This window comes from Centroberyx affinis, unplaced genomic scaffold (assembly GCF_046629955.1).
Source record: "Centroberyx affinis isolate AG114_WGS23_722 - 3 ecotype Tasmania unplaced genomic scaffold, CSIRO-AGI_Caff_v1 ptg001448l_1, whole genome shotgun sequence".
In the NCBI taxonomy this organism is placed as follows: domain Eukaryota; kingdom Metazoa; phylum Chordata; class Actinopteri; order Beryciformes; family Berycidae; genus Centroberyx; species Centroberyx affinis.
Genome location: NW_027279922.1, coordinates 366,496 through 393,330, shown reverse-complemented (window position 1 = coordinate 393,330; position 26,835 = coordinate 366,496). Strand labels below are relative to the sequence as shown.

The 26,835-nt window shown below is 40.8% G+C and overlaps 1 protein-coding gene across 2 annotated transcripts; it reads right to left on the bottom strand.

Annotated features, from left to right (window-relative positions):
• ptpn9a (protein tyrosine phosphatase non-receptor type 9a) lies at positions 1 to 26,682 on the bottom strand. Of its 2 annotated transcripts, none has more exons than XM_071526726.1 (13): positions 26,184 to 26,682; positions 19,075 to 19,218; positions 15,221 to 15,310; positions 13,219 to 13,343; positions 12,494 to 12,599; positions 10,877 to 10,987; positions 9,657 to 9,973; positions 8,865 to 8,975; positions 8,409 to 8,476; positions 7,771 to 7,849; positions 4,461 to 4,611; positions 3,160 to 3,367; positions 1 to 2,808 (listed from the first exon to the last, which is right to left on the bottom strand). In XM_071526726.1, exons 1-13 carry the CDS (start codon positions 26,214 to 26,216, stop codon positions 2,618 to 2,620), a joined length of 1,734 nt encoding a protein of 577 aa, XP_071382827.1. In that variant the 5' UTR covers positions 26,217 to 26,682; the 3' UTR covers positions 1 to 2,617. The 2 variants fall into 2 exon arrangements, with proteins under 2 accessions (XP_071382827.1, XP_071382828.1); XM_071526727.1 differs by having other exon boundaries at positions 8,409 to 8,478; positions 8,888 to 8,975.
• Positions 26,683 to 26,835: the final 153 nt, after the last annotated feature.

Below are 26,835 nucleotides of genomic sequence, written 5' to 3'. Positions count from 1 at the left end.
CATAAGTTGGTATTTAATACAGTATAGCTTGATTCAATACTCCTACTAATGATAAAGTAATAGGTTATAACAGAACAAATATAAAATTAATGTAGATAACTGTATAGCCTGAATAATTGTATGAAAACAGAGTTGTTGAATACAATAGAAAAATAAAATAGGGCACATTTTGCGTTTGTCATTGAAAGGAACAATAATTCTAAAATCAGAGTGCATGAGGATGGCAGACTTAAAAAAAAATGCTTCACTACAAGCAAATTCAATATGAATTCTGTAGTAAAGAACACATTCTTTCACCCAGCAACAACATAATGCAAAGTAGACACACAGACACTCAACAGTTTTTGTACATGTACTCTAATCATGACAAGATACTGGGATCAGATGAAAGTATTGATTACAACCACAGGAGTCTGAAGAACGTCAAGTAACACAATAATATTGAGAACACACATTAGACGCAATTTGTGACTTTCAAGTGACTAAGGAGCACATGATTGGGCGTAGGCACAAATTTGTGCGTTTTTATTCAATATTTTGCTATTCTATCGTTAATTTCTAGTTAAAATCTTCTTGATTTGTCCCAATAAAAACGCTACGCACACTCTTAAGTCGAAAGTGTCACTAAATGCGTTTCCTATATTTATGTATTACTAAATATAACAATAACGTTCAACTTATCCCAGTATCACATGTAGACCTATAGATTTACTATGAAGTTTTGATCGTCATTCCACTTTATCGCCATAGTGACTAATCTCAGAGCACATTGGGAATGGTTATTTAAAAGTGCTAAGACATGACTTGTGTAAAATAATAAAAAAAAAAAAAGAACTATTGCACTACTCATGTGAGGTCTTAAACTGATGACTTACACAGATGTACGCCTCAATGGCACAGTCACTGCAGCATGGACTGCTCAACAGGTGTGGTGGGGGTGGTGTGTGTGTGTGTGTGTGTGTGTGTGGGGAGGGGGTTAGCAATACATTCCCAGAATCACACTGAAGCGTAATGGCACTGCTAGTGAGCAAAAGCAGCCGTGGACACTGGTCTGTGTCTGTGCTGCAAGCCTAGAAATCTCAACATTAGATGAGATGGAAGGCCTGGGTTTCAGTGGATGAAGTTTGCAACAGAATCGGAACAAAGAGGAATTCACGTTAACTATAAAACTGAGTAATGACAGAGGGGATGTAATGACCCTCTGAGAGTTTACAGCCTGAGCATTTCAGATGTGCTCCATCCTTTGATTTTTACTGTCTCGCAACCACAAGTAGGTGAGAGCAGAAAATAAAAGATAAAATTATGTGTTGTGCGACCTCAAAGGAATACACCGACTTCTTTGATCAACTTGTTGTGAGAATAAAAAAATAAAAAAAAAAGACCGGTGGCAGTTTCACCTCTTTGTGTTCAGTATTGGCTACGGCGCTTCTGAGATGATGCAAAGCTAGCTCATACCAGCCACTTAACATACACCATGTGCTAAAGCGTTGGCATGCACTGTAGTGAACTAAATAAACACTGGACACACAGAAGTGTAAAAGCTACCAATGCTGTTGGTGCATGGCGGTATGGTGACCAAACTCCCTATTTGGAGAAAAGTTGGTGCTTTTTTTTTTTTTTTTTTTTAAAAAGGAACAGTTCACCCCAAAATGAAAATTCAGTCATCTACGCACCTCTGTCAGTTGAAACTCCATTGAAGTTCATACAACCAAACACACAGTGACTTAGCCTCTGTGGTTCCATCTCAGCCTTCTCCCAAACCATTGAAGTTAACAACATCTTTTTAAAGCATGAATTTTAAAGAATAACATTTCTCCAACCAGCTCCTGCAGCATAATCCAAGTGTTTCGTAGTCAAACCACTGCACTGTGGGTTCGAAAATCCAGTATTTACCTCATTATCTCCTATATCATGTACACATGACCAGAGTATTGTCAGTGAGGAAAATACAGGAGGTAATGAGGTGCGATCGTTCAGCTACAAAACACTTGGATTATGCTGCATGAGCTGTTTGGAGAAATTTTGGGGCTGTAAAAAGATGACCCCATTTGGGAGAAGGCTGAGATGGAACTATGAGGGCTAATTCGGTGTGTGTGTGTGTGTGTGATGGTCCTAACTTCAATGGAGTTTCGACATGGAGGTCAGTAGGTGACTGAATTTTCATTTTGAGGTGAACTACTGCTTTAAGGTCCCTAAACTCTTAGTTTAAAGTGGCACATTAATGAACAAACGGTTAACGAACATTGCCTCGATCACTTCATCCAATGTACCTGACAACAGAACACAAAACTGCAAAAGACAAAAGCAGTTGGTCCACTCTACCACAACACAAAGAACTGTTTTCTGAGAAACGTTCATTAAAGACAAAATGTCACATTGTTGGCAGGCAGAATGTAATCACATTGATGCATCTTAATGTCAATACTCAAGCATTTCTTGTCACTGTCTTGTCTTGGTCTGGCTTGCCAGAGAGGAATGACCTAGTTTCGAAAGAAGACTTCTGTGAAGTAGTAACTTTCTGGGGCTCACTAATTGATCACACCAGGGGGCTTGGGGTTAACGGATTGACTGCAGAAATCTCAGGGCTCATGGATTGGCTAAAAGCAAGGGCAGAGGCTCACTGATTGGCTGAGAGCAGACCCTGCCTTTGGGCATGCTCCAAAATGGCGTTGTGGCAGAAGTAGTACTGGTCCGGGGTCTGGATGCTGAAGGCTCTCTGTGTTCTCATGCGCCGCACCGTCTGGCATACGTTTAGAGAGCCTACATCCTGTAGCTGGGACAGACAGATGTCCAGGGCGCAGAAGGTACCTGGAAACACAGGGCTTGTCAGTAGTAGTATGAGTAGTTGTGGACTGATTCTGGAAAATAAAGCTAATGTTGCTACTGTCTTGGAAAAACCATGTAACTCCAAGTTTCTTCTTCATATTTGAGCTAAAAGTTTACATAGTCATCTATGCGTTGAGTGAGTTTCATGACCCGTGGGCCCTTGAGACATGTAAAACCCCCATGATATAATTTCAAAAACACATGGGCATCAATATGAAAAACATTTGTCAATCCTTGAAAACATCTGACAACAGCCATATGATGAAATATTATATACACAATACCGATAATGAGCAGTCAAGCTGCAGGAGAAGCATAATCTCAGGGTCTCACCTGTTCTCCCAATGCCTGCGCTGCAGTGGACCACCATGGGGGGTCCCATGGGGTGGCCTGTCCACTGAGGTCCCAAAGCCTTCACCACTTTCCTCTGCTGTCTCTTGACGGCTGCCAGGAAGTCGATAAGAGTCACTGCCGAGGTGGGAACGCCGTAGTCAGGCCAGCTGAGGTACTGGAAATGACTCACTTGTCTTTGTTCGCATGTCTGATTGGACAAAAAAAAAAATCAGATTCAGATAGGTTCAGTTTAGTAAGCCAACCATCTGGGTAGGAATTCTTAAAAATACATATATTTCTTTTTTTTTTCCATAATTTCCGTACATGATCTGTAATTGTGGAAAATGAATTCTGCACATAAAGGCTTCATTGCTCCCATCAGGCTGTAACTGTGAAAAATAGTGAATTCTAGCAGTGGAAGTGGATTGACTGTCAAATCAATACATGATGTGGGATCAGTATAGATGTATTTCACGGTTAGGTTTTCTCTCTATATAGCAGCAGTTTGTCGACCAGAAGTTGCATTAAAAATTGTGTCTTTTTGATCCGAGTGTGTATATTTTCTCTTTCCTTAAGATGTAAGATTACTCAGTTAGCCAGATAACTGTGAAAAAGAATTACGCCACTTCTTAATGTTATGGGTAATTTGACAAGTATTGTATGGTACATCAAGGCTTTTATTCACTGATATGTAGTCAAATGAGCAGTGAAGACATTTCAATTTTGCCGTGCTTATCAGCATTATGAAGAATAGTTTAAGTGATCTGCTTTGTGCTTTGATTTGTGGTTCATTTGTGGAGTTTTTGGGCTTGATTTTCTGCAAACTCACATTTCTTCCAGGCGGACTGTACAGGGATGCATTAAAAGGGCAGACAGCACATTACAAAGGTCTTACGCAACAAATTTATATTTATTTGACTGTGCACTGGCTATTAGCAAAGTTTAGCTCCTGATCAACATCAACTGACAAGTCATTGTCTTTTTCAAACCGGCAAACAGTGTCATATAAGCCCGCGGGACATATTTCAACAAGCAGGATTACTCAGGGAGATATCGCCAAAATTATCATAAAATAACTTCAAGCGTTAGTTCATTAAGAGATGCCATCAGTTGTTATGGCTACAAGACAGCCATACAATCTAATATCCAAGTTTAATTTGACAAGTTATTCAAAACCTCAACAATAACCATTCTCTTTCCACAGTTATCTGACAAACTGGGTAATACTGCTCCGTGAAACACTTCCCAGGTGTGTACTCTCCGGTTATGATTTGTATACATGCGGCGGCTGATGGCTGTACCTCAGTGTTGTGCAGTTCCAGGGTGGTATGGTTGTAGTGGGAGTGGTGGTCCACCCTCTGGTTCACCACTGCCATATGGCTGTAGACCTCCTGTCCCCCTTCCTCCAGAGGCCAATACTGTCCACACTTCTTCCGCCCGCCCTCGTCTGTCCTGCAAAACACACAAGATACACTTCCAGTCAAAAGTTTGGACACACGCCACATTTTTCTTTATTTTTACTATTTTCCACATTTTGGAATAATAGTAAAGACATCAAAACTATGAAATAGCACAATAGTCCAGGCATTTTACCCAAAAATGTGGGTCAACCTCTTTTTTGGATTCTTTGGAGGATTTTGTGTACTCGATATGTTCTGAATGAGAGAAAAAAAGTCCTAAGGAATTGTATGAAGGGAAAGTTTTGAAAATCACCTAAATATGATCCTACCAAAAATGCCTTTTTAGCCTTTTTTTACAATGTAAGTCTATGGGAGGACTGTTCAAACCATGCTCACTTTGAACTCTAACTACTCTTTCATACTTTAAGCTAGAAACTCCATTCAAATTTTAAACGGGTCACCACTTTTAGTACTTTATTACTCTTATTCAGCTTTTTGATACCTTTTATACTTTTTGAGAAATCGCAGTTTAAGTTTTATACTTTTTTCAACCTTTATAATGGGATCCTATGGAGCCAGCCTACAGTGTGTGATGTCACAGTTCACTCTAGCAGACTGTACAGGCTGTAGTACTTTTTACTAAATTCACACATTTTAAAACTGTGCCAGTTCACACAACTTTAACACTACATATAGTGCAGGAACAAACCCTCAAAAACTGCCTTAGTTTTTGTTCTACCCTACCCGGGGTAGAACAAAACATGACCTTGTTTTTTCATAACTTTGACATGTCCCCTTCATGAAATGGATGGTCATAATTTTTCTTTTTACTGCAAAAGTCATTCAATTCATTGATGAAGTGATTCACCACAGGCAAAAAAAAGTGCAAAAAAACACCTGCCCTGAAAGAGGGAGTACCAAGTTAATCCCATGTCATTTTCTACCTACTGGTTGTATTTACATCATATTTGCACTGATGGTCTACAGGTAGTGTCCCTACACTCCAAAGCAACCAGAATGTCAAAATATGGTTCTATTGTGAATCAGCAGTCTTTTATATAAGGCCTTATTATAGGCGGAAATATCAAACAGTTAATTTTTCTGAGAAATACTCACCTCTAATCCTAATCTAATAATACTGTAATCAGTACCCAATTATGCTAATAATTCATTTCAGGTAGTCACTGACATTGTCTCATCAAAAACAAGAAGTAATAGTTTGTCACTGAGCACTATTATTGTGACTATCCAGTGAGTATAACCCAAAAAAGTACACAAAAATGCCTGCCTTGTAACAGGGAATACCAAGTTGATCCCATGTTTTTTATCCACTGGTTGTATTTACATACTTCATATTAGCACTGATGGTTCTCAGGTAGTATCTCTAGACCTCAAAGCAACTTTAAATTAACCACAATGTCCAAATCGAGGGCTTGGAGCCAAAGGGGCGTTAAGTGCGATTTTGGTTGAATATGAGTATTATATATCAATTGAAAGGTCTCAGTGAGATCTTTTCAGTGCCAAAAGGACACAACTGAAATCATGACCCATAAGTTTTAACAACAAAAACTGAAAGCCAAAAGTGGTTTTGCTAGGTGTCAAAAGGGCGTAACTGCACCCTTTTGACACCTAGCAAAACCACTTTTGACACTGTACAAGCATTGTGGGTAGAGGATTCTAACAGCACTTAGGTCAACTCAAAACGCATGCTGACGTAAGTAATGCTAGCATGGCAGCATGATCACATCATTTTTAGTATCCTATTCATATCCTAATTAATATTCTAGGTCAATATTAGATGAACATAAATATGTTAATATTCCCATTAAAAACTTAGGCCTATAGATTCAAAATGTTATTTTATAATGTTAGGAGAATGAACTGGTCAAGATGAGCTCTGATAGTCAGACTGCTGGTGGCTGAAGTTCTCCCTCAGTGGATTTGAAAATGGCCAGGAGGTCAGGATGGTTGACCACACAGGTGTCCACTGTGTGGTCAACCATACAAGAGGAAGCTGACACCAGAATGGTGCTGCATGCAATTCACCTCTCTGACAGATATCAAAACATCATCGTGAAAAGCGATGATACAGATGTACTTGTGCTGCATTTACTATGTCAGTCGATGGTTAGGGTTACATGCAAAAAGAACAATATCCTAACCCTAACCCTCTATTAAAACTGCTAGGCGGAATTGGGTGGTTTTGACTGGGGTCCCCCAGGACCCCAATACATTGGTATTTTTAAAAAGCACTAATTAAAACAGAAACAGAAAACAATTATATGAAGTCATTAGGAACAAACTGATTGACAAAGTCATGAAAAATTGGAATGATAGAATAAAAACACCTGTGAGATATGACAAAAGTATACCTCTGGGGTCTGTGGGTACCCCAGTCGGTAGGATTAAGGTTAATTACAAAATAAACTCAAAATTGGATTTCTCATCCCCACAAACCCCTGAAATGTGGTATTATATATGATTGTAGAAGGGTTTGATGTATAATATGTGTATGTAGTATGTATGAAAAAAGTATAAAACCTAAACTGCGATTTCTCAAAAAGTACATAAGGTATCAAAAAGCTGAATAAGAGTAATAAAGTACTAAACGTGGTGACCCGTTTAAAGTTTGAATGGAGTTTCTAGCTTAAAGTATGAAAGAGTAGTTAGAGTTCAAAGTGGGCATGGTTTGAGCAATCCTCCCATAGACTTACATTGTAAAAAAAGGCTAAAAAGGCGTTTTTGGTAGGATCATATTTAGGTGATTTTCAAAACTTTCCCTTCATACAATTCTTTAGGACTTTTTTTCTCTCAATCAGAACATATTGAGGACACAAAATCCATTGAGTTTGTTTTTGTTGCAATTTGTGGGAGGTCAAGTTACATTATAACTGGACTACAAATGGAATAATGCAGTGACCAAAAAAAGTGTTAAACAAATCAAAACTATCTTATATTTTAGAGTCTTTAAAGTAGCCACCCTTTGATTTGATGGAGGCTTTGGAAAGAAATTCATACATAGGCATCAACTTCACTATTTATATTTGTCTAAGAAACAAATTTCATTACAAAATCTAAATTTTAGTCTCAATTTTGTCTAACTTCACAGGAGACATTGCTATCTCTTTTTTGACTCAGCAAAAAAAAAAAAAGCATAAATTGATTTTGGCTTTGATTACTATTTTCCCGTTTAAGATTCAACTTAAGTTACCTGGTTGTCATGACGATAACGAGCACGTTTTGTTCCCAGACCATTCTCCAGAAATCGCCGTAGGTCTTTTCCAGTGGACCTAGACAGTGCAGCATTGGATGAAGAGCAAAGTGCAATTATTGTTTTCAGTCAATGATCTAATGTAATGAGGCATGTCTTGCTCAGCTAAATGTGTTTCTCAGTGCCAAATTTGATCTTTGTTTACAATATTTATGACGTCATTGAAGACTTCATCTAAGAAACTTTATAAAGAAACTTTTTAGAAGAGACGCATATATAAAAAATGTATAGTAAATGCAATGTAAGCCAAGTGCAAAATCACCCTTTACTATAGACAAAACCCAGAGAATGTAGTATGTAGTAAAACAAAATTTATCCAATTTTTGACTGCAATTTCATCATCAACCATTAATTTTAGAGGTGTAAAATAATGTTAGTGCCTATAATCTCACAACAACATTTATGCTTTAAACATGTTTTTGACAAATCAAGAGAGCAATCACCTAAGGTATCTCTAAGCCACTTACTGTTTTCTTTTCAGTAACACTAATTGCTGTTTTGTATTCGCATTACTTCAATCATATGTATTCTATAACTTCCAAACCTTGATAAGGATGATAAGAGACGAGTTGTCGTACCTTGAGTACCAATGTATGCATTCTTCTGTTTGTAGCCGTCCATGAAGCTAGCATTGATGTAGTCTGATCTCTGTGGGAGCAACACAGCTTTGTCAGAAAGATAAACAAAGCTTATGCAACAGCCAAGGTATCCCATGTCAACTCAATAAAACGCTTGAAAATGAGAAAAGTTTCATAAAAAGGTGAGTGTTGCCGTGAGCTGGATCAGATTATAGAGCTCATTGTCCATCTGGGGCTGCTGGGTGTGACTAGAGTGAGTTATGAGGAGTGAGAATGGAAGTAGTTCGGTCACACACACGACTTGGGTTGAACAACTACCGGCTAGATTTTGACTACTTGTGGTGTGGCAGTCTGTTATACTCTGAAGCTTGGCAGATTTCTGGCCAGTTGAGGGCGACTACTAGTGGAAGCAGTTGTCTTTGTTGGTATGAATGACACCTGTAACATGTGTGTAACTGAGGATATTGAGGAGCACCAACCTCGTTCCTTCTGGCTTTCAAACGAACTCTTGTTTGATCAAGGCACAGGACGTCTCCATAGCGATTCCTCTCCTGATTGTACGCTGCTCTGTAGACAATCAATACAAAGGTCACAATTAGTATTGACAACCACTGCAGTAGCCTACTTCCCACCAATACTTAACATTGACAATTTGCAAATAAGTAGATAAGCACCAGACACACCACTATGTAATGCAGTGGTTCCCAACTCTGGTCCTTGAGACTGAGAGTACACTACCAGTCAAACGTTTGGACACACCTGATTGAATGTACTATGTTTTTCATTATCTTAAAGCCATTTTGATCTAAAGGCATTTATGCTTAAATGCTTGAAATTAGTTCCTTACACAAATATAAATAGTAAAGTTGATGCCTATGTATGAATTTCTTTATTTTCCATCAAAATATAAGATAGTTTTGATTTGTTTAACACTTTTTTGGTCACTGCATAATTCCATTTGTGTTATTTCATAGTTTTGATGTCTTTAATATCATTCTAAAATGTGGACCTATAGTAAAAATAAAGAAAAATGTGGTGTGTCCAAACTTTTGACTGGTAGTGTACCTCTGGTTTTCTATTGTGCAGGCATTTAATTGCATTCAAAGTCTAAATCAGTCCTTAGTAGATCAATGGCTAGAATGAAAACCAGCTTGGGCTCGGAGTTGGGAGCCACTGATTAAACGCATACCCAGAGCTCCAAATATCAGCCCGACTCTTCAGCAGATGTTTCAGCTGCTGTAAACTCACAGTGCACAGTGGAAGGTTCCGGGCGGCGGCTCTTTGCGGAGCTCCTCATACTCCTGATGGATGCCCGAGCGCTGCAGCCGGCCCAGGTGAGCCAGCAGCTCCTGTGGGCGCATGGCCTCGGGTCCCGGGGTGTGAACGGAGGCGTCTTCCAGGGGGATGCCCACCAGCTCGTCCACGGGGTCCACCCGGCCGTTCTGGCCCGCCAGTAGCTGCTGGTTCCAGCTGTGCGCGTCCAGAGGCAGCAGGCCCCCGAGGTGCTGCGGGAGGCAGTCTCTGGGGAGGTGGTGCCGCAGCTCTGCCATTTTCACCATCTGAACCTGGAGGGAGAGCGGACGGGGTTTGGACGGGGCACAGAAGGGACAGAATTAGGCTTTCCTCTTAGTCATGCTCAACATCGTACTGTTAAATTAGCCTATGTGAGAGTGATGTAAGCAGTGAATAAGTACAGTGGGAAGTGCTCACTAGGATCTGACTAATATGGGTTTTTAAAGGCTGATAGCCAATAATTAATATATTTCAATTTTTCTATTTTCATGCCAAAAACTTACAAGTAGCCTATTCAGCGCTTACTCCCATAATGTTATTCTTGGCAGGGTGGAAAAGCCTCTAAAAAAGCATTTAGACCATCAGATGACACTAAACGTCTTTTAGGGTTAGCAGAGTGACCCACCCCTGTGATTCAATGGCAGGGAAACAAAAATATATTAACATTTTATTGCAGGTTTTACAGACTGTTTTTACATAGCTGTGGTCAGAGAGGAAGCTCCAATATATTGATTATATCAGCAGTGGACCGATATTTGATATTTAATAAAAGGGAAGGCCAATATCAATATCTAACCATCAAGCTCACACAGACAGAATGTTTGACATCCCAGTATGAGGCAGCAGGGGGATTAGTAGTTAGAGAGACCATCCTCTAACCAAAAAAAAAAAAATCACAGGTTCCATCCCTGCAAAGTCAATGACACTGAACCCCTACCTGCTTGCTCATTGTATGTCACTCCAGATAAATTAAGCTTATAAGAAAACACAAAATCATAAAACCATAATCCATAAAACACAGTCTCTCATCAAACTCCCAGAGATTATTCACAGACAGTCTGAGGGAAGAAACTCAACTTCTCCCAGTGAAATATAAGAAAGTTGAAGAGCAGATGTGAGAAATCAAAGGATTAAAAAAACTAAATAAAAATGGAGGACCATGCCCTTTCATTTACCCTCTCCCGAAGTTTCTCCTTGAGCAGCAGGCTGAGCAGATTGTAGGGCACTCTGAACCAGACAGGGGCACCGACAATCAACACCTTCTTCAGCCTGGCAGGGAACGCCCCCTGGTGGATAGAGGCGGCACACATTTTAAGAAACCATTTGTCAAGTGACATTTTCAATTATATATATTTTTTTTAGCCTTTTTTGAAAGCCACTGGTTCAGAGAGTGGTGTGCTGATTCTCCTTTGCTTTTGAAACAAAAGGAGGGAAGGCTGTCCATCCTCCAAACTCTTTCTGTATTCAGACGGTGACTTAGAGATAGCATCGGTGTGGATCTGTTTCCTTCTCTGAGTAAATTATTTGTGTTTGTGTGCGTGTGTGTGTGTCTATGTGTTGAGAGGCTGAACTCACCAAAATATACATGATTAATGTATTAATGTATCAATGCATTTCTCCATTTCCCCTTTACATTGTGATAATCAGCTTCTGCATACATTATTCAACTTGCCTGAGGACAACTCAATTACTCCAGTAAATTTTTTATCAATGTATGCTGATCAATGGTGCAAAATAAGTGCTAATTAGTGGGGGGGGTGGAAGTGTATATGGCTGCTTTACATTACGCCATTTATCAGACACTTTTGTCCAAAGAGACTTAAAAAAGGTACATTTTGTCAACAGTAGTCAAACTGACCATATATATAGTCTTCATCATCTAAGCCTTCTATAGGAATAAGTAGCATGGCTGCTTACACATGGTTAAATAAGAGTTTACTCAGCGGTCAAATGTGTAGAATAGATACAGCACATGTCTTTCTGGGTCTTTTCTAATTACCAGACAGATGACTTTACAGGATGAACCTCATCAGGTTCGTTCGTCTCAGGAACATTAGTCTTAAAGTCAATTATCAGTCATGTGGAGACATAACATCTGCTTTGATGTAAATGGACCCTGTATCACAGGTCTCCCTCAGTACGGGAAGAGACTGACATCACTGCCTGAATGTTCATGTTGTTCCTCTCTGATGATGCATCATTAAACTTGTAGTCTACTAATTGATCAGATCGACTCCTGTCTGTTCCTGTGCTCTGGTATCAATATCACCATACAATTATTTGATGCCGACTTTGCCAAATGAGTGTTATTATTGACTATAAACAATATACTGCTAGGTCCTTAAAACACAAATCACTTGGATGTACACACACACAGTTGCCTAAAGAAGCACCACTCAGCCAAGGTATACATATTGCATTGTTTTCATGCTCATCAAACCATTCATATGAACCATTCATTTTGCCCTTTAGATGGGTATTTTAATCCTGGAAGAGACCGACCCACCGAGATATAAACGCTCCATCACAGGATGCAGGCAATGACTCAGAACAGCTTCATATTTATTTGCATTAACCTTGCCCTCTATGGGACTGAATGAACTTCAACAATGGCAGAAATTCAACCCACCTGCTTTCAATATACTTTGTGGCATTTACTATGGATCTGTTTGCATCTATCCAATTCTTTATCTTTATTTGTATCATGCATCTCATTTACTCAGCCGTTTCCCTTTGTTTGGCATTTAACTGAAAATATACATTTACTGTGCATATGTAAAAGGTATTCTAACCTTAAGTAAGTTGAGGATCTTCTTGCTCAGGTCCAGCTCAAAGTTTGTGTAGTTGGAGCCTGCCATGTCATAGATGAACACCAGGCCGTTCCTCTGGGTCTCAAAGCTGTGGCAAAAACAGAAGTGAGACTGGTGAGCTGAGGTGTGGATCTATCATGACTTATGTTTTCAACTTCTAAATAAAACAGTTCAAGTAGCAACTTAAAATGTTTTATTCTAAAGACAGATATCCACAATTTGAAGAAAACGGACATGTACAAAATTATATCTTGTGTAGATCTGAAACTATGGAATAATATTGATGCCATTAGCTATCTGCAAATATTTGTCTGTAAAAAAAAACAACATTTTTGATGGAAATCACCATTGTCTTGAAAGATTTGATGAACTGAAGTAAGTATTTTTTCCTGAATTGTTATGAATTGAAAATTAAATGAAAATATAGTTATAATAGTCAATTTTGGTACACATTTTTAGGATTCCCTCATGGACAACTAAACCACGGGAACCATGGGAAATAAAATGGGACTTTCTACATCAGACTGTGTGTCACATGTAAATCCTGCACCAGCTTTCAATTCTAAAACTCAATACATTCAGTTTGTAAGAGAAATGGATACCCAAATTCATCCAATAATATTTCAAGAACGATTTCCATCAAAAATGTTGCTCTTTTATACGTCGTCAGGTTATCATAGACTGAGCTGTTGGTGTGTAGTGCTCACCTCTCCACCGCCCGGTCCAGGAGGTAGAAGAGGGCCTGGAGCACCACATGGTTGCCCGTCTTGTTGGGGTGATGAAGTTTGGCCGTATACAAGGCAATAGAGGCCCCCGACGGGTCCCGCACACTCTGGGATAAACCACACAAAACAGATGCACACAAGAGAGCAAGCATACACCAGATTTCAACTAGCATATCACTTTTTCACTAGCAATGCCATTTCCCTGTACTGAACTGTAGCATGTTTCAGTACTGTATTTTATACTAATGGGAGGATGACAAATGTACCAGTACTATATCTGTGGTGCTGCTGTTGGCACCCATGAGCAAGGCAGTCAGACACAGGCACTGTACTAAACCAACCAAAAATAAATTAAAACTTGGTTTACTTTTCATATTCTTTGCTTCTTTTGTGTTTCCTTTTCTGCATCCTGCATACATCTCATTGAGTTTCTCACTGAGTGTAAAATACATACCATCTACAAAGAAAGTTTGATCAGTTGATGATCAACTGAGATGTGTTTTTAACCACATAAAAGGTGTTAATGGGGGCTGGTTTTAAATTTGACTATAAGGTGGCCAAATGGATACTATGTAAAAATGAAGGATGAACAGTGACCACAGGGGGGCAGTTTAGTTCATATGCTGGTTACTGGAAAGTTGCCAAAAAAGGGCTGTCAACAATTCAGCAGGAGGAGCATTTCTTGTCAATAGTGATACCACTTCCAACAGACCATTTACTTCCCTGAAAAGAGACAGAGAATATATTTCCCATCCCAAACGTGATCAGTGCTGGGCTGCTTGTATCAGGAGGACCGGTGGCTCCTCACCTAAATACAGCCACTGACCGAGGATACTCCGGAACCGTCCTTTGTAAGCAAATAAGCCTGTGTTCTCTGGCATGGGGGCTAAAAATACCTCCAACAGGATATGGAGCCTGCTGCTGAGGCAGGAGAAGTCCAACGTCAGACAAGAGGATGTGTAGAATCAATGCCTCTGTGGCGTGTCAACGGGGGGAGGAAGAAGGGAAGGCTGGAGAGAGGGAATGAGCGTGCGCGCGTGTGTGTGTGTGTGTGTGCGTACGTATGTGTGTGTGTGTTGGAGAAGGGGCAACTTTCATGGTTGTAATCTTGCTGACAAAAGCTAATTTGATCTGGCAAAGGGGAAGTCCTTGGCTTAAGGGTCAATCAATCAATATCTTACACGACTTAAGTGCTCCCGAGGAACCCGCATTCCTCATGTAAAGAACTCACATTCCTGTACACAAGTCCCTGAGATCCTAAAATTCCTCTAACAGTGTTTCAGTTTGGGTCAGAGGTTACACATGGGGAAGAAGGTAGAAGCACAAATGTCCAAAGCCCTATGACCAGAAAGTCTGGGAGTATTTTGTATGCTCAGTCCAGGTCTGAATAATTTTATGTTATCTAGAATTGAGGCAAGTTCAACTATATCCTCCAGCCTTCTATGAGAAAAGACAGCTGTGCTGAAACCCTTACCCACAGTATACTCAATGCACGCATCTGCGCAGTAACACAACATGTGTCAAGAATTAGAAAAAGCTGGTCATAAAATGGGACAAGGGTTGGGGACATGGGGACTGTCCTGCTGAGATGGTCCATAAACATCATCATCTGCCTTAAGTACAGTGGAAAAGTCCAATTTGATGTCATGTTATGGAGTAATTCACATTCTGTAACAGGGATGGGCGACCATGTGTCATGGTGCAGCAAGTGATTTTACCGATTACCACACCTTCAACCAGACAGGAGGGAGCGATCAGTCAAATCACCTGGGATAGTCTTTGGTTGGAATGAAAACCTGCAGACTCTTGGCCCTCCATGACACACGGTTGCCCAATTCTGTTCTATAACGTGACGTCAAATTGGACTTTTCCACTTGAGGTTTGGCAGATGTGGAGGGGATTTTAAGGGTTAATCTATAGGCACACATGCATGCAAACACCCACCCACACACACACACACACACACACACACACACACTCTTACCAACACGGTGAACTTGCCGCTGAGCAGCTCTGAGCGGAGAGGTTCCTCCTGTGGCTGCAGTCTGACGATTCCTTCTTTTAGACGTGTTTCCTGAGGAAAACACATCACAGCAGGTGGAGTCAAGCCTTGATTGAACTAAAAACAGGCCGTCACTTTGAGCTGAATTCCTTTCTGTGAGCAACAACATCACGTGCCCGACTGTCCTGGAAGGGGGATGCCTCTCTCTGTGATGCCCTTCCCAAGGTTTTGTGGCAGTTTTTCCCTTGTACTCACTGAGTGTCTAAGGTTGGGTGGTGTCGTTTTCATTTATTGTTTTCATTTATTGTTTAATAATGTGGCCATTGTGAAGGACTTTGAGACCGTAACTGTTATTAGGGCTATAAAAATAAACTTAACTTGACAATTACTATCCCACTATCCCTACTATCCACCTGTTTTACTTTCACATTGTCTACATTTTGTTTCAAAGACTTAAGATTGCTTTTATGGAGACAGAAACAAATGGGAGAGGGAACAAAATGCAGCAAATGTCATAAGCAGTTTAAAAATACTAATGTTAAGTGGATGTTATGCACCTTAGCCTGTTAAATCATGAGGGCGCCCATGTTCCTGTTGCCTTAATTCCAAAAAGGAACTTAATAGCTCCACCGCATCTAGTAGCTTTCTTTACAACCTGTAACTGGCAGCTGACATTGACCTTGCATGACTAAAACAAAAAAACCTTTGCCAAGCCAAACTATGAAAGTAGGACCAAGGCAAGCAAGAACGCACTGTAAAATATCAAGAATGCATGGGCATCATAGGAAAAAAAGTTTTACTCGTTTTTTTTTTTTTTTTTTTTTTACACGTGTGGTGCTTAATGGTTTATCTAAGTGCTTCATGTTTCAGAAATACAGCAAGGCGTAGTTGACAGTAATCCCAGTTGCCAGTTAGACGCTACAATATTGAAAGATATTGATTTTTTTTATGCAAAGCCCGACTCGCAAGACCACCCCGACCAACCACCTCGCTTTCAACGCCAGCTTGGCCTGCTTGTTTGTATTTTTTTCCCCCCCAACTAAACAAGCGTCTCACTGGAAATTTCCCCCCCTTAGTTCGTCCTGACAAATTACTCATACCAAACCTCTGTCCTGGTGCTGACGCAGCACTAAACCAAGTTAAATGAAGTGTGGCGGGGCAGGGGAGACTAATCCTTCTCAAAGTCACATTCGAGGCATTCATAAATGAGACGCATTTATGCAGGCCAAGTATTCATGGCTGAAATGAGACCAACGTTGGTGATTAAAGAGACTTCACTAAGGTAGGTGGTAAAGTCCTGCCACGTCTTGGAGCTATTCAGGTCATTAGAGCCTGTGCAAGGCATTTGGGAACTTTCCATTTGCTACAGTGGATAGATTGGAGCAGATAAATCCCCATTTTGTATGAAATTATACACCATTTTAACATCAACCTAAGGCATGTTAAGATTTGGCCAGAATTAAATTAACTGCAGAATGGAGCATTTAGGGACAAATGAGACATTCTCATCCACAACTCCCTGGTATTTATTATGTGGCTCAGAGGACAAGGGCTTGATTATATCTGGATGTGTTTTTCAGATCATAAAATAAATGAGAATGGTCAGCGAGACCTGCAGTCTGATCCACTAGTCTTGCCCTAGAGGTTTCATCCTGATCATCATTTTGCGGTTTGATGGTAGTAATATCACCAAGGTCATCAGCTGCTATTCAAGTGACATTTGGAAGGCAGCGATCTTTTCTCTGCTACGTCTGATCATGCTCTGCCCTCAGTGAGACCTCAGATGCCTCTCATCTTGTCCCCACTCGCTCCTAGTCAGTGACGCCGCCACCTCTCTATCGCATCTGCTGTAAGCATATGGCGTTCATACTCCAGTGTAGGTTTTACATTCGGGCCTGCAGCCTCGCTCCACGTTGCTCCTCGGGGAAGCGGTTAGGAAGCAAACAGGAAATAAAGAAGGAAAAGGAGAAAAACAGCGATGTTCATTAGAACTGAACGGACGCTGCATTCCCAAACATCAGCGATCCACCTCCTGTCCGCTCCCAAGCTGTCCTATTGAAGATCCCAAGAACTGAATAGCCCAGTCTCCTCAGAAAGACTTCCCTTTAACCATTTTGGCCCTTTACCTTGACCACATTTCAGTCTACTTTAGTCTATTGAGCATAAGTTAAAAATCTATTTCAACTATTGTGTTGTATGAGATACAGACATTAACTTGTCCTTCTTCTGTGAAACTCTGAAAATGTCGGGTTCCTCATTTACTCCAGCATAACCACAGCCATACCGACCAATGAAGTCTTATTATAAAACCAAAGTTAGGCTATTTCATGATAATCTTAAGAGTTATCTGGCAAACTGAGTAAGCCTGCATGCTGCTTCTTGAAATATGCCCCTAGTGTGCAATTCAGTGTGTGTGTGTGTGTCTGGCCTGGGCTTTCTAGTGCATCTGCTTACGCCATCTCTTGCTTGGCTAGGGCTTCTGAAGAGATCTGTTCAATGAAAAAGGCCTTGTGTTGCAGAGACAGACATGTTGGGACACTTCTGTGTGCTCTGGGTGAACGGAGAGACGGCTCCATGTGACACCATCTGGGCTGACCTGCATCTGAGCAGGGTTTACCGATTTTTTTTTTTTTTAAGATTTATTTTTGCCATTTTATGCTTTATTTGAGAGATATAGTGAGAGAGAGACAGGAAGGTATGGGAGAGAGAGCGAGGGGAGGACATGCAGCAAAGGACCACGGGTCGGATTTGAACCCGGGTCACTGCGGGAAGGCCTGAGCCAAATGGTACGCGCCCTACTCGGTGAGCCACCAGGGCACCCCGGGTTTACTGATTTTTATCAGTTAGTGGCATATTTGTACGTTCATTCTATCTTTAATTTTGAAAAAGGCAATTTAAATACTGCTGCATTTGATCCAGATGTCAGAGTGCTCCACACTGTGTGCAGCAGATATAATAAAACAACACTGGATGCTAACACAGGATGTAACATCATATTTTGTGCACTTAAGCAAAAGTCATTGTCCGGATAAAGTCCTTTGAAATTGTGTCATCAGCTATTTTTGACTATCAAAAAGCATCAGAAAGGGAGAAAACTGCCGAGACATGTGAGAAGCAATTTGTTTGCAGTTGTATACTGTCTATCTCCCAGCAACCATGGCTGGTGCCATTCATGCAGGACCATTGTACAACTGACTGTGCGGAGATAATGGCTGAATATATAACAACCAGGCAAGAAAAAAAAAGAGAGATACCTGAGAAAGATTATTGTGATGTCATAGGTCATTTCAGTAATGTTAGATGTAGAAAGTGAATAGTCTGATAAGGTTCTGAATTTCGGTTATTGTGACACAGGAAACTGTCCATATCCCTTACCCCAAAACTTTGGGTTATAGCTTGAGAAGACTCAGCTCAGTTACCTAAAGCAGTTTGGTACTAGCCAGCAGGCTAAGCAAACAATGTTAATGTTAACACACAACTACTAGCCACTATCAATGCTAGCGTTTACTAGATATGTGAGATAGTGTGCAATTCAGATGTGTTAACAACAAGACACATGGTTGATATGGTTAGCTAGCTAGCTAACAAGCTGAAATCAAATGTATCAGTGGTGAAATGATCAGTTCCCAGTAAAAAACAGCTCATATATTAGCCATTGTGTTGAGACAGACTAGTTGTATGTTTCAAAACACAGTCAGAGCTGTGAACCTCCAATATGGCTGCCCAAGGGTGTTATGTCGCCTGAGAGCCCTCTATTGTTGTGTACAGATGTAAATGTGAGTTAGCTGAAATTTAAATGATTCTCTCTCTCTCTCTCTCTCTGTGTCTCTCCTTACCCTGTAGCTGTGGAATAGCTCGATGGCTCGGAGGACATCAAACTTGCGGGCCATGAGGAACTTGACGGCCAGCTCCCAGGACAATGGTGACACTCCATGCTGACTGGTCCATTTGTTGATTTCCTCCAGAAACTGCTTGGTAGCCTGAAACAGACACAGGAACAGTACAGTCACATACGCTTTGTACTCCCATGATGTTAATCGAAGGTCAGGGAGGAAGGAACTGAAACTAGGCTTCAAACTTGATATATCCTCTGAGGAAGTGCTATATTCACAGAATTTCATGGCCTGGTAAGATGTTTAAGATAGTGCCAACATGTATAGGCTACTATGGGGGACAATGGGAGCCATGTTCAGTGTGTGTGTGTACGTACACTTATGAGTGTACAAGATATTAGGATCAACTGCTCTTTCCATCAAATACACTGACCAGGTAAAATCCATTGATTTCACTTATTAATCCACTTCAGCCATGCAGGGGAGATGCACAGTGAAAAGGAGGAGATGGGTTAAGGAAAGTTTGTTAGGCCTTGAGACAGATGAGACATTGATTGTGCAAACTGCAATTTGTGCAATTGATTGTGCAGCCTTCCACAGCAGTAGCATTTACATTTGTCTTTCCTCTGTTTCGGTCGTTCTTTTTCACTCATTAACCACGGCTATTTAATTGGAAATGTTTGTCGCTTCGTTACCGCTGCAAAGCACCAAAAATTTCCCCAAGACAGATGTGGTTAATGAGAGAAAACAAGTCAGCAGAACTGAGAAATAAGATGCAAGACTCAATACTAAAAAACAAAAAATAACCTGTCAAATTCAACATGTCATCTGATACCAAAAACCAGCATTTATAATTTGCAAAACAATACATTCTGGCAAGAGTTCATGCATTATATTGTGTAGAAAACTAGGATAGTTTTCTATACAAAATAATGCATGAACTAGTTTAACTAGCCTAAACATTATAGTTACTAAGAAAGTTGTTTTAATTATTACAGGAATTCCTATAAAGGTTATGTTATTAACATGCTCATTTGAAATTTCATATTCATAAGGAAAAATTTGCAAAACCTGTACCTTGCTTTAAAGTGCTTTAAAGTAGACCATCACATGAACTTATAGATATATAGTCGTATAAATATTGTTGTAACTTGTTAGTTTCTTTGTATTAGAACCTGGATTTCCCGAAATTCAACCTGGATCTGAATTTCAGATCGATCAATAAAGTGCATTTTATCTTATTTGGAAGATGTATGATTGCCTGACATTGTAATTTTTTGTGATTTAATAAAAAAAGAATAACAAAATGAAATAATTTGCAAAACATAATGACCGTACAGGCCTTCATCTTAACTTGCAAATAACTCATGCATAAACAGAGCCAACGTCCTTTTTAGGGGCTTCCTGTGCCCCCCCCCTCCCCCCTCCCATCCCCTCTGCCCCCCCCCCCTCCCGCCCGGAGAGTTATCAAGTCGGCACCCAGTGAATCGTCAAAAGGCGACAGAGGAGGCGATGAAAGCTCACGCTCAAAACAAGGGGGTTCCGCTTCTCTGGTCAGGCACAGCGGCGGCGGGGCATGCATGGGAGACAGGAAGTCAGGTTCTGGGAGTCCGCGGCTCCTCAGGAATACAAAAACCGTCACTGACGAGCGCCGAGCCCGAAGACAGGACGCCACTGTCTCTGCTCAGGAAAGCCGGGGCTTTCAGAGACGAGCGGGCCTGCAGCTTCTGCTCTGTTCAGATGCCTTAACATGCAAGGGGTGAAGGATGATCAGTTCACTCCTCAGTCTCACAGGAGGTTTGATCTGTGTAATGTTTTCAAGCCACTTCCCCACATTTGGCATTAAATACATTTCTGAACAAAAATTAAAAAAAGAAAAAGTTGACTTAGTTAATGTTTCTGACCTCACAATTTAGCTACAAGCCAGGTTTTTATTGTGGTCTTATAACAACTTATGAATACATTTGATTGTTAGACATGATTCAGGAGTTCCAATTAGAATCTCTATCTATCCTTTAATTGTGTCTGCAGGTGTAGAGTCTCTTTTTAGTCCAGTTTAAGTATACTGATGCACATTTGCTCTATGGAGAGTAGATGCATGGGGAACCTGCACTGAGAAGAAAAAACTCTCAAACCGAGATGTTTAAATGGAAAATGTCTGTTTTATTCGACATCTGACTAATAAAGTGACGTGCTCAAGTGAAAAAGTGGTCACCATTTTGCGTTTAAACATCTGTTTGAGGTGTTTTTTCCCTCCCTTTCATCTAATCTTCATTGGTTTTTTGGGTCTATGCACCCCTGTGTTTTTCCATGTCCAGGAAGTACACTAGGTGCACATTCAGTTTGTTCCACTTGATCTATGGGAAATCACTGGGAAGATGATGACTCAGGACTTCTGAACAGTCACTACAGGGGCATGTTGATGATGACTGAACCATGACTTAGATGTTCTGCCATCTAAAAGTTGGTTTACGTGTCCTTGGGTGAAGCTAAACTGATTCCAAGTCATTTGTCAAGCACTTTTCTCAACTTGCTAAACAAGAAGAAACGCCAAAAGAAAGAAGAAGCAGGCTGCAGGCTCAGAGCTGGCCAAATGATTTGTCATCATTATTTGATATTATTTATTTACAGAGAGAACTACTGAACTAACCTTTAATGTCAACAAGATAGAAAATCTGGAGCTACTCCACAGAGAATAACAAATGGTAAAAAGGAATCTGTGAGAGCATCCAGGGAAAGAATAAGCCTTTTTTGAGCATTAAAAGTCTCAAACATTCTATAAATATATGGAGCGGACTATACTACGCCACATATAAATTGTTGAATTTTGTGGTCTCACCCTTTAACAGGCAATACACAACTCCCATCTAACCCAGATCCTCTGCTCTTTGTTGTTACAGTGTGTAGCGTTAATCCTCTGGTGTGCGCCAAAGACAACTTCCTGTCAGATTGCTGTCAGGTACACTCGGGTTTCCAAGATCTCATTGGTCTGACAGCTGCTCTTTCTCTCTTAGCCTTTTAAGGAGAGCCTGCCAACTCCAGGCAGTGACCCTCTGTTCCTGGAGAAGCCAGTCTTGTTTGGTTTTTCTGCACTAGGGGCCATATCCGCAAGAGTGGAATTTGAGCGGGGATGGACGAGTTTGTTTTCATGATAGCACACCAGAACGCTGCGGAGGAGTGACTTATTGGATTCCTGGAGGATGCATAAATATTTGCCTGACTTGTTCATATTCTGATATGGCAGGAGCATTTTCCTTGAAGCGCTCCAGTATTAAGTTTGAAACCACTTGATTATGGTTTACACAGTTTTAGCATAAGCCCAAATAGACTAAAAGGTTCTTGTAAATATCAGTGAGTCTATATCTGATCACCAGGCGTCATTCTCTCCATCCTCATCTGGTTCAGTTTTCCCGACAGCCTCTGTCTGTTGATCCGAGATGCTGAGTGTGCCGTTTCAAGCCAGTGGTGCTTGGCGGTCCCTCCTCTCAATAAACAGCTGATATTACATAATCCTGTTGGTTGTTGCAGCTATTGTATATTGCTTGAGGTTGTTCATTGATGCTGCTGACAATGGTTGTCGATATGTCATTGATTAGGTTAGCTATGGTGAGGATCTGCTGTGCTGAGAGCCAGTGGAGGAGGCGGCTGCGGTTGGTTCTCAGATACCTGGCACTAACAGCTGAGCCTTCTGGGATGTCATGGTCCTAATGTAACGAAATATCTAACACTGAAGGTGCACACCCAGTGATCCCCATAGGATACAAGCCTGCAACTATCTGTCAGCTGCAACAGTCAGTGAGCTTAAAGCAAAGCTGTCCATACTGTTTGACATGGAGGGCCAAAAGGGATGAAACATAACACAAGAAGAGGTTGTGATGTTATTTGTAACAAGCAGGCATGGAAATGTAACAAATAGGCATTAGCTTCTTAGGTCTTATGCCATTATAATGTAGGTTTGTATGCCTTTTCATGAGCAAGATGTGAAAATTGCAATTCAAACATTCAGATTGCACTAACCAGACCAAATAATAACACAGTGAATATTCACATAAAACACGGGTGCTTAATTTTTATTCCCACCCAGTCATTAAGTCAAGCCAAGCCAAAGGGCAGTAACTGTTTGAGCAGTGTGGGTTAAAAAAAAAAAAAAGTAAAAAATAAAGTTTACATCCTGTCCCTGACAAAACTATTGTTGATAAAGAAGTGGACTGTTTATCATCTAATAGCATTTATAAGTAGAACTTTTGTTGACATGAAATCTAAACCCTAGTCATGACCTTTAAAACACACAAAAAGTAGTTACAGCCTTTGTAGGGCTAGGACTCTTGTGTGACATAGTATACAAAAGTATAACTATTTAATATTGTTATACAAATACAGAGCAAAGTACTAAAGGAGTAAAGGCACCAGCACAGTGTCACAGAACTTCACAATGTTGATGTGAAAGTTTGAGGGAATTGCATTCAGTATATATTTAAAAATGTGGTCAAAAATCACTTTGGGAGACATAAACTGTATAGCATATGGCATCACCTAATACACAACCTATCACTGATGCCTTTTACCATCACAGAGAACAGTACAACAACAATTAGAATAGAATTAATACCATCATTATAGATCTCACTGCTGTAGGGTGGCAGTTATGACATCACAGAGGAAACAATGGCCTAGCATTAAGAAGTATTCCCCTGGAAATATGAATTATATGGATCAATATTTCCACAAAATACACAAATCACAGTCACGGTGTGCCCTTAAACTATCCTTAAACACAACAAGATTTCTTCCTTAAACTGAACAAGGTTAATGTTGCTGTCATAGGCAACGCTTTAAATCGGAGTGTGGTGAGAAAACTTGTAGATAAACTCCAATGTGTGATGTTCCCCTTCAGTCTTGTGTGTGGCAGGAGTTTCTTTGGCAGAGCTGATCTGTATGACTGTATGATCTGTAACTAATCTTGCTAATAAGCCTGTATTCCTAGAAACCAGATATTTAATGAATGTCTCAGTATTTAGATATAGTATATCATGTGACTGCGTTAACACAAGAGTCCACACGAAGATAAGTGAATTGAAAGGCTATGGAAAATAGTGTAGGGTGACTGCAGTGTCATGATGACACTGTGATTCAACAGACAAGGCTAATGCATTTCTTTTTTTTTTTCTAAGGGGATTTGGGGCTGGCCTTGGCATTGCCTTTCCGTGGTCTATTTGATTACAGATGCCATGCTAATCTATTTACAACAATGGGACTGCTGTTGCCAAGCGGCTATTCACTTCAATTCAGTCAGCCCCATTTGGCACGAGTCAATACCAAAACAGGAAGTCAATAACGTCACTCTCTCCCTATTCCCCACTTTCTCGCTCTCTACTGCTTCCTGGGAGTAGACGCAACACACACACACACTCTGAAGCATGATGTACACACAGACACACAAACACACACTCTCTCTCTCTCTCTAACGCATATACTCCCCCTCCCCCCAGTTTAGTGGAAATGCTTTTAACAGCTGCCTTTAGAATGAAGTTCCACCATACTGTTGTAGGCTCCCAAGAGACACACACACACACACACACACACTGAACACCCCTCCACCCCCACCCCCCACAAGGCTAGGGATGTAATAAGGGCGTCCGGTGCCCTAGCGGGGGCCCTGGCCCACACAGGAAATGAAGTAGCCAGATAAAGCTTTCTGCTGGCCAGATGATGAGAGGAGTCAGGGGGGAGAGGAGGACTGCCAGCCCAGAGAGACTGGCACGAGCAGCAGAGAAGAAGAAGAAGACTCTTAATAAATTGTAGCCGTTGCAAATGGATACATTTTCCAACACAGTAGCCCCTCTCTGTTGGGAGTAAATGGAACGGCTTACAGGAATACCAGCTTCAATCAATTTGCTGCTCTGATTTGGATTTGGTTTCTTATCTTAACTGCTGTTAATACCACCAAACCTCTCTGGTTAGTGTTTCAAGAATGAACTCTAAAGCAGTCTAACTTCTAATGTTATAACTTTATATCTGCCCCACTAATAAATATAGGATCAATAATCCAGGTTAACCTATGATCAATCTGATTTTGGTCACTGCTGTCTTCCAATCCCAAAATGAATTCTCCAATTCAAAATTAAATTCTCCCCGAGTTCATAAAGCTTGATGTATTGTAACATTCTTCACAAGTTATTCATTACTTTCCTGACTAGGCCTACGATATGTGACACACGGGCTCTAATGCTGAGAACTCGGTGATTCATGACTTGACTACTTTGGGATTTTGCCTATTAAAATATGTATAAAGCAGCCCAAGTTTCATTGTGACCATGTACAGATTGTAAACCCCTCTGAATTAAAGACTGTAATCTCAAATCACTCTTTGTATGCCGGGATGTAGAGGAAGGTAAACTTAGCCAAACTCAGTTTACCCAAAAAGTTTTATCTTTTTGGGCTGACAGCCTAAATCTTAATGACATAAATTCATTGTATATATTACAGTAAGTCGTGTCAAACTAGTGTAAGTTATAATAAGATCAGATAAATTGATGGTTTTCTTTAAGTAAACTTGATATTTGTTTATACTGGTGAATGTTTGCCTTATGATGATTACACTAGAGGTTACAGTTTACCCAGCTCTTTATTTCCCACTACATCACTGTTTGTATGACAGTATAAACCAAGTTTTTACTGGCTGCATTCCTGAATGAGCCAAATCTGGAACCACACAGCGTTTTTGGACTTTCCAGAAAAGCTTTTCCCGACGTTAAGATCACGCTCTGTGACCATGAGTGGACTATTCTCAAACCATAAATTAATATTTTACATATAAAAAAGAGGCTGGTAAAGCCGACCGGGCCCGTTTCGCAACACTTCAACTCAACCACTGGTGAGGAACTTACAGTGATGCAACGAGCAATAATGCGCCAGAAATCGATACAATATTTCCGCTCTGCATTTAGGACGATTTCGCAACAATTTCACCATTGCACACTGCAGTTCCCACTTGCAGCGGCGCGCACACGCATTGCGCAGGCCAAATACCTCCAGGTAGGGCTGTAGGTTGAAATACTCTAGGCTCTACCACAGAAAAAGAAAAGGTAACAATAAAGATATTAAAGGCCTACCTGTTCTTCCTCCGCCGATAAACTGGCTGCCATCGTCCCCTTCAGTTCTCGGATCACCTTTATCAAGATGTGTCCTTCTCATGAAGTGAAAGACGACGGAGATGTCTGTCTGTCCCTCGTGTAAAAGGGGTTTTAGGGGTTGTCCCTCTTTCTCTAAGTTGAAGGCATTTGAAACGTTACGGAATAGCCGAATGTGTCTGTTTCCCCCCCCCCCTGATAATGTAACAGGAGTCTGAGTGCGAAACACGCAGACCACTTAGCCTGAATCTGCCATCCAAAACTACAGACAGAAAAAAAAATCGCTGATGTTGTGTCAAATTCACCGAAGAGAAGAAGAAGAAAAAAAAAAAACAGACACAGCACTCAGCAGCTAGACGTGGCTTTGCGACGGCTCGATGCTGACTGGATTTTTAAGGGTTTTCACCATGGTCTGACCGCTCATCCATGTGTGTGATCTTAGGGCTGCCGGTCACTGAGGCATCCACGCCATGAATTGCAAGTTTTTAATCCCTGAACGTCGCCTTTTATATGGTGAAGCAGCACACGGAGCGGAGCGGAGCGGAGCGGAGCAGGGGGCAGTGTGAGGTGTATTGTGCGTGTTGCTCTACCCCCTGGTGGTTAACACGAGGAAACGACAAGAGCTCGCGACCTC

What these genes read in the sequence shown, in the direction of transcription:
- ptpn9a (XM_071526726.1), bottom strand. Translation starts at nt 26,216, where the DNA reads ATGGCAGCCAGTTTATCGGCGGAGGAAGAACAG. An exon ending in AGGAGAAACTTCGGGAGAGG is followed by an intron (nt 9,974 to 10,876) that starts GTAAATGAAAGG and finishes CTCTCCCTCCAG; the next exon opens with GTTCAGATGGTGAAAATGGC. An exon ending in CGCAGGCATTGGGAGAACAG is followed by an intron (nt 2,809 to 3,159) that starts GTGAGACCCTGA and finishes CTGTGTTTCCAG; the next exon opens with GTACCTTCTGCGCCCTGGAC.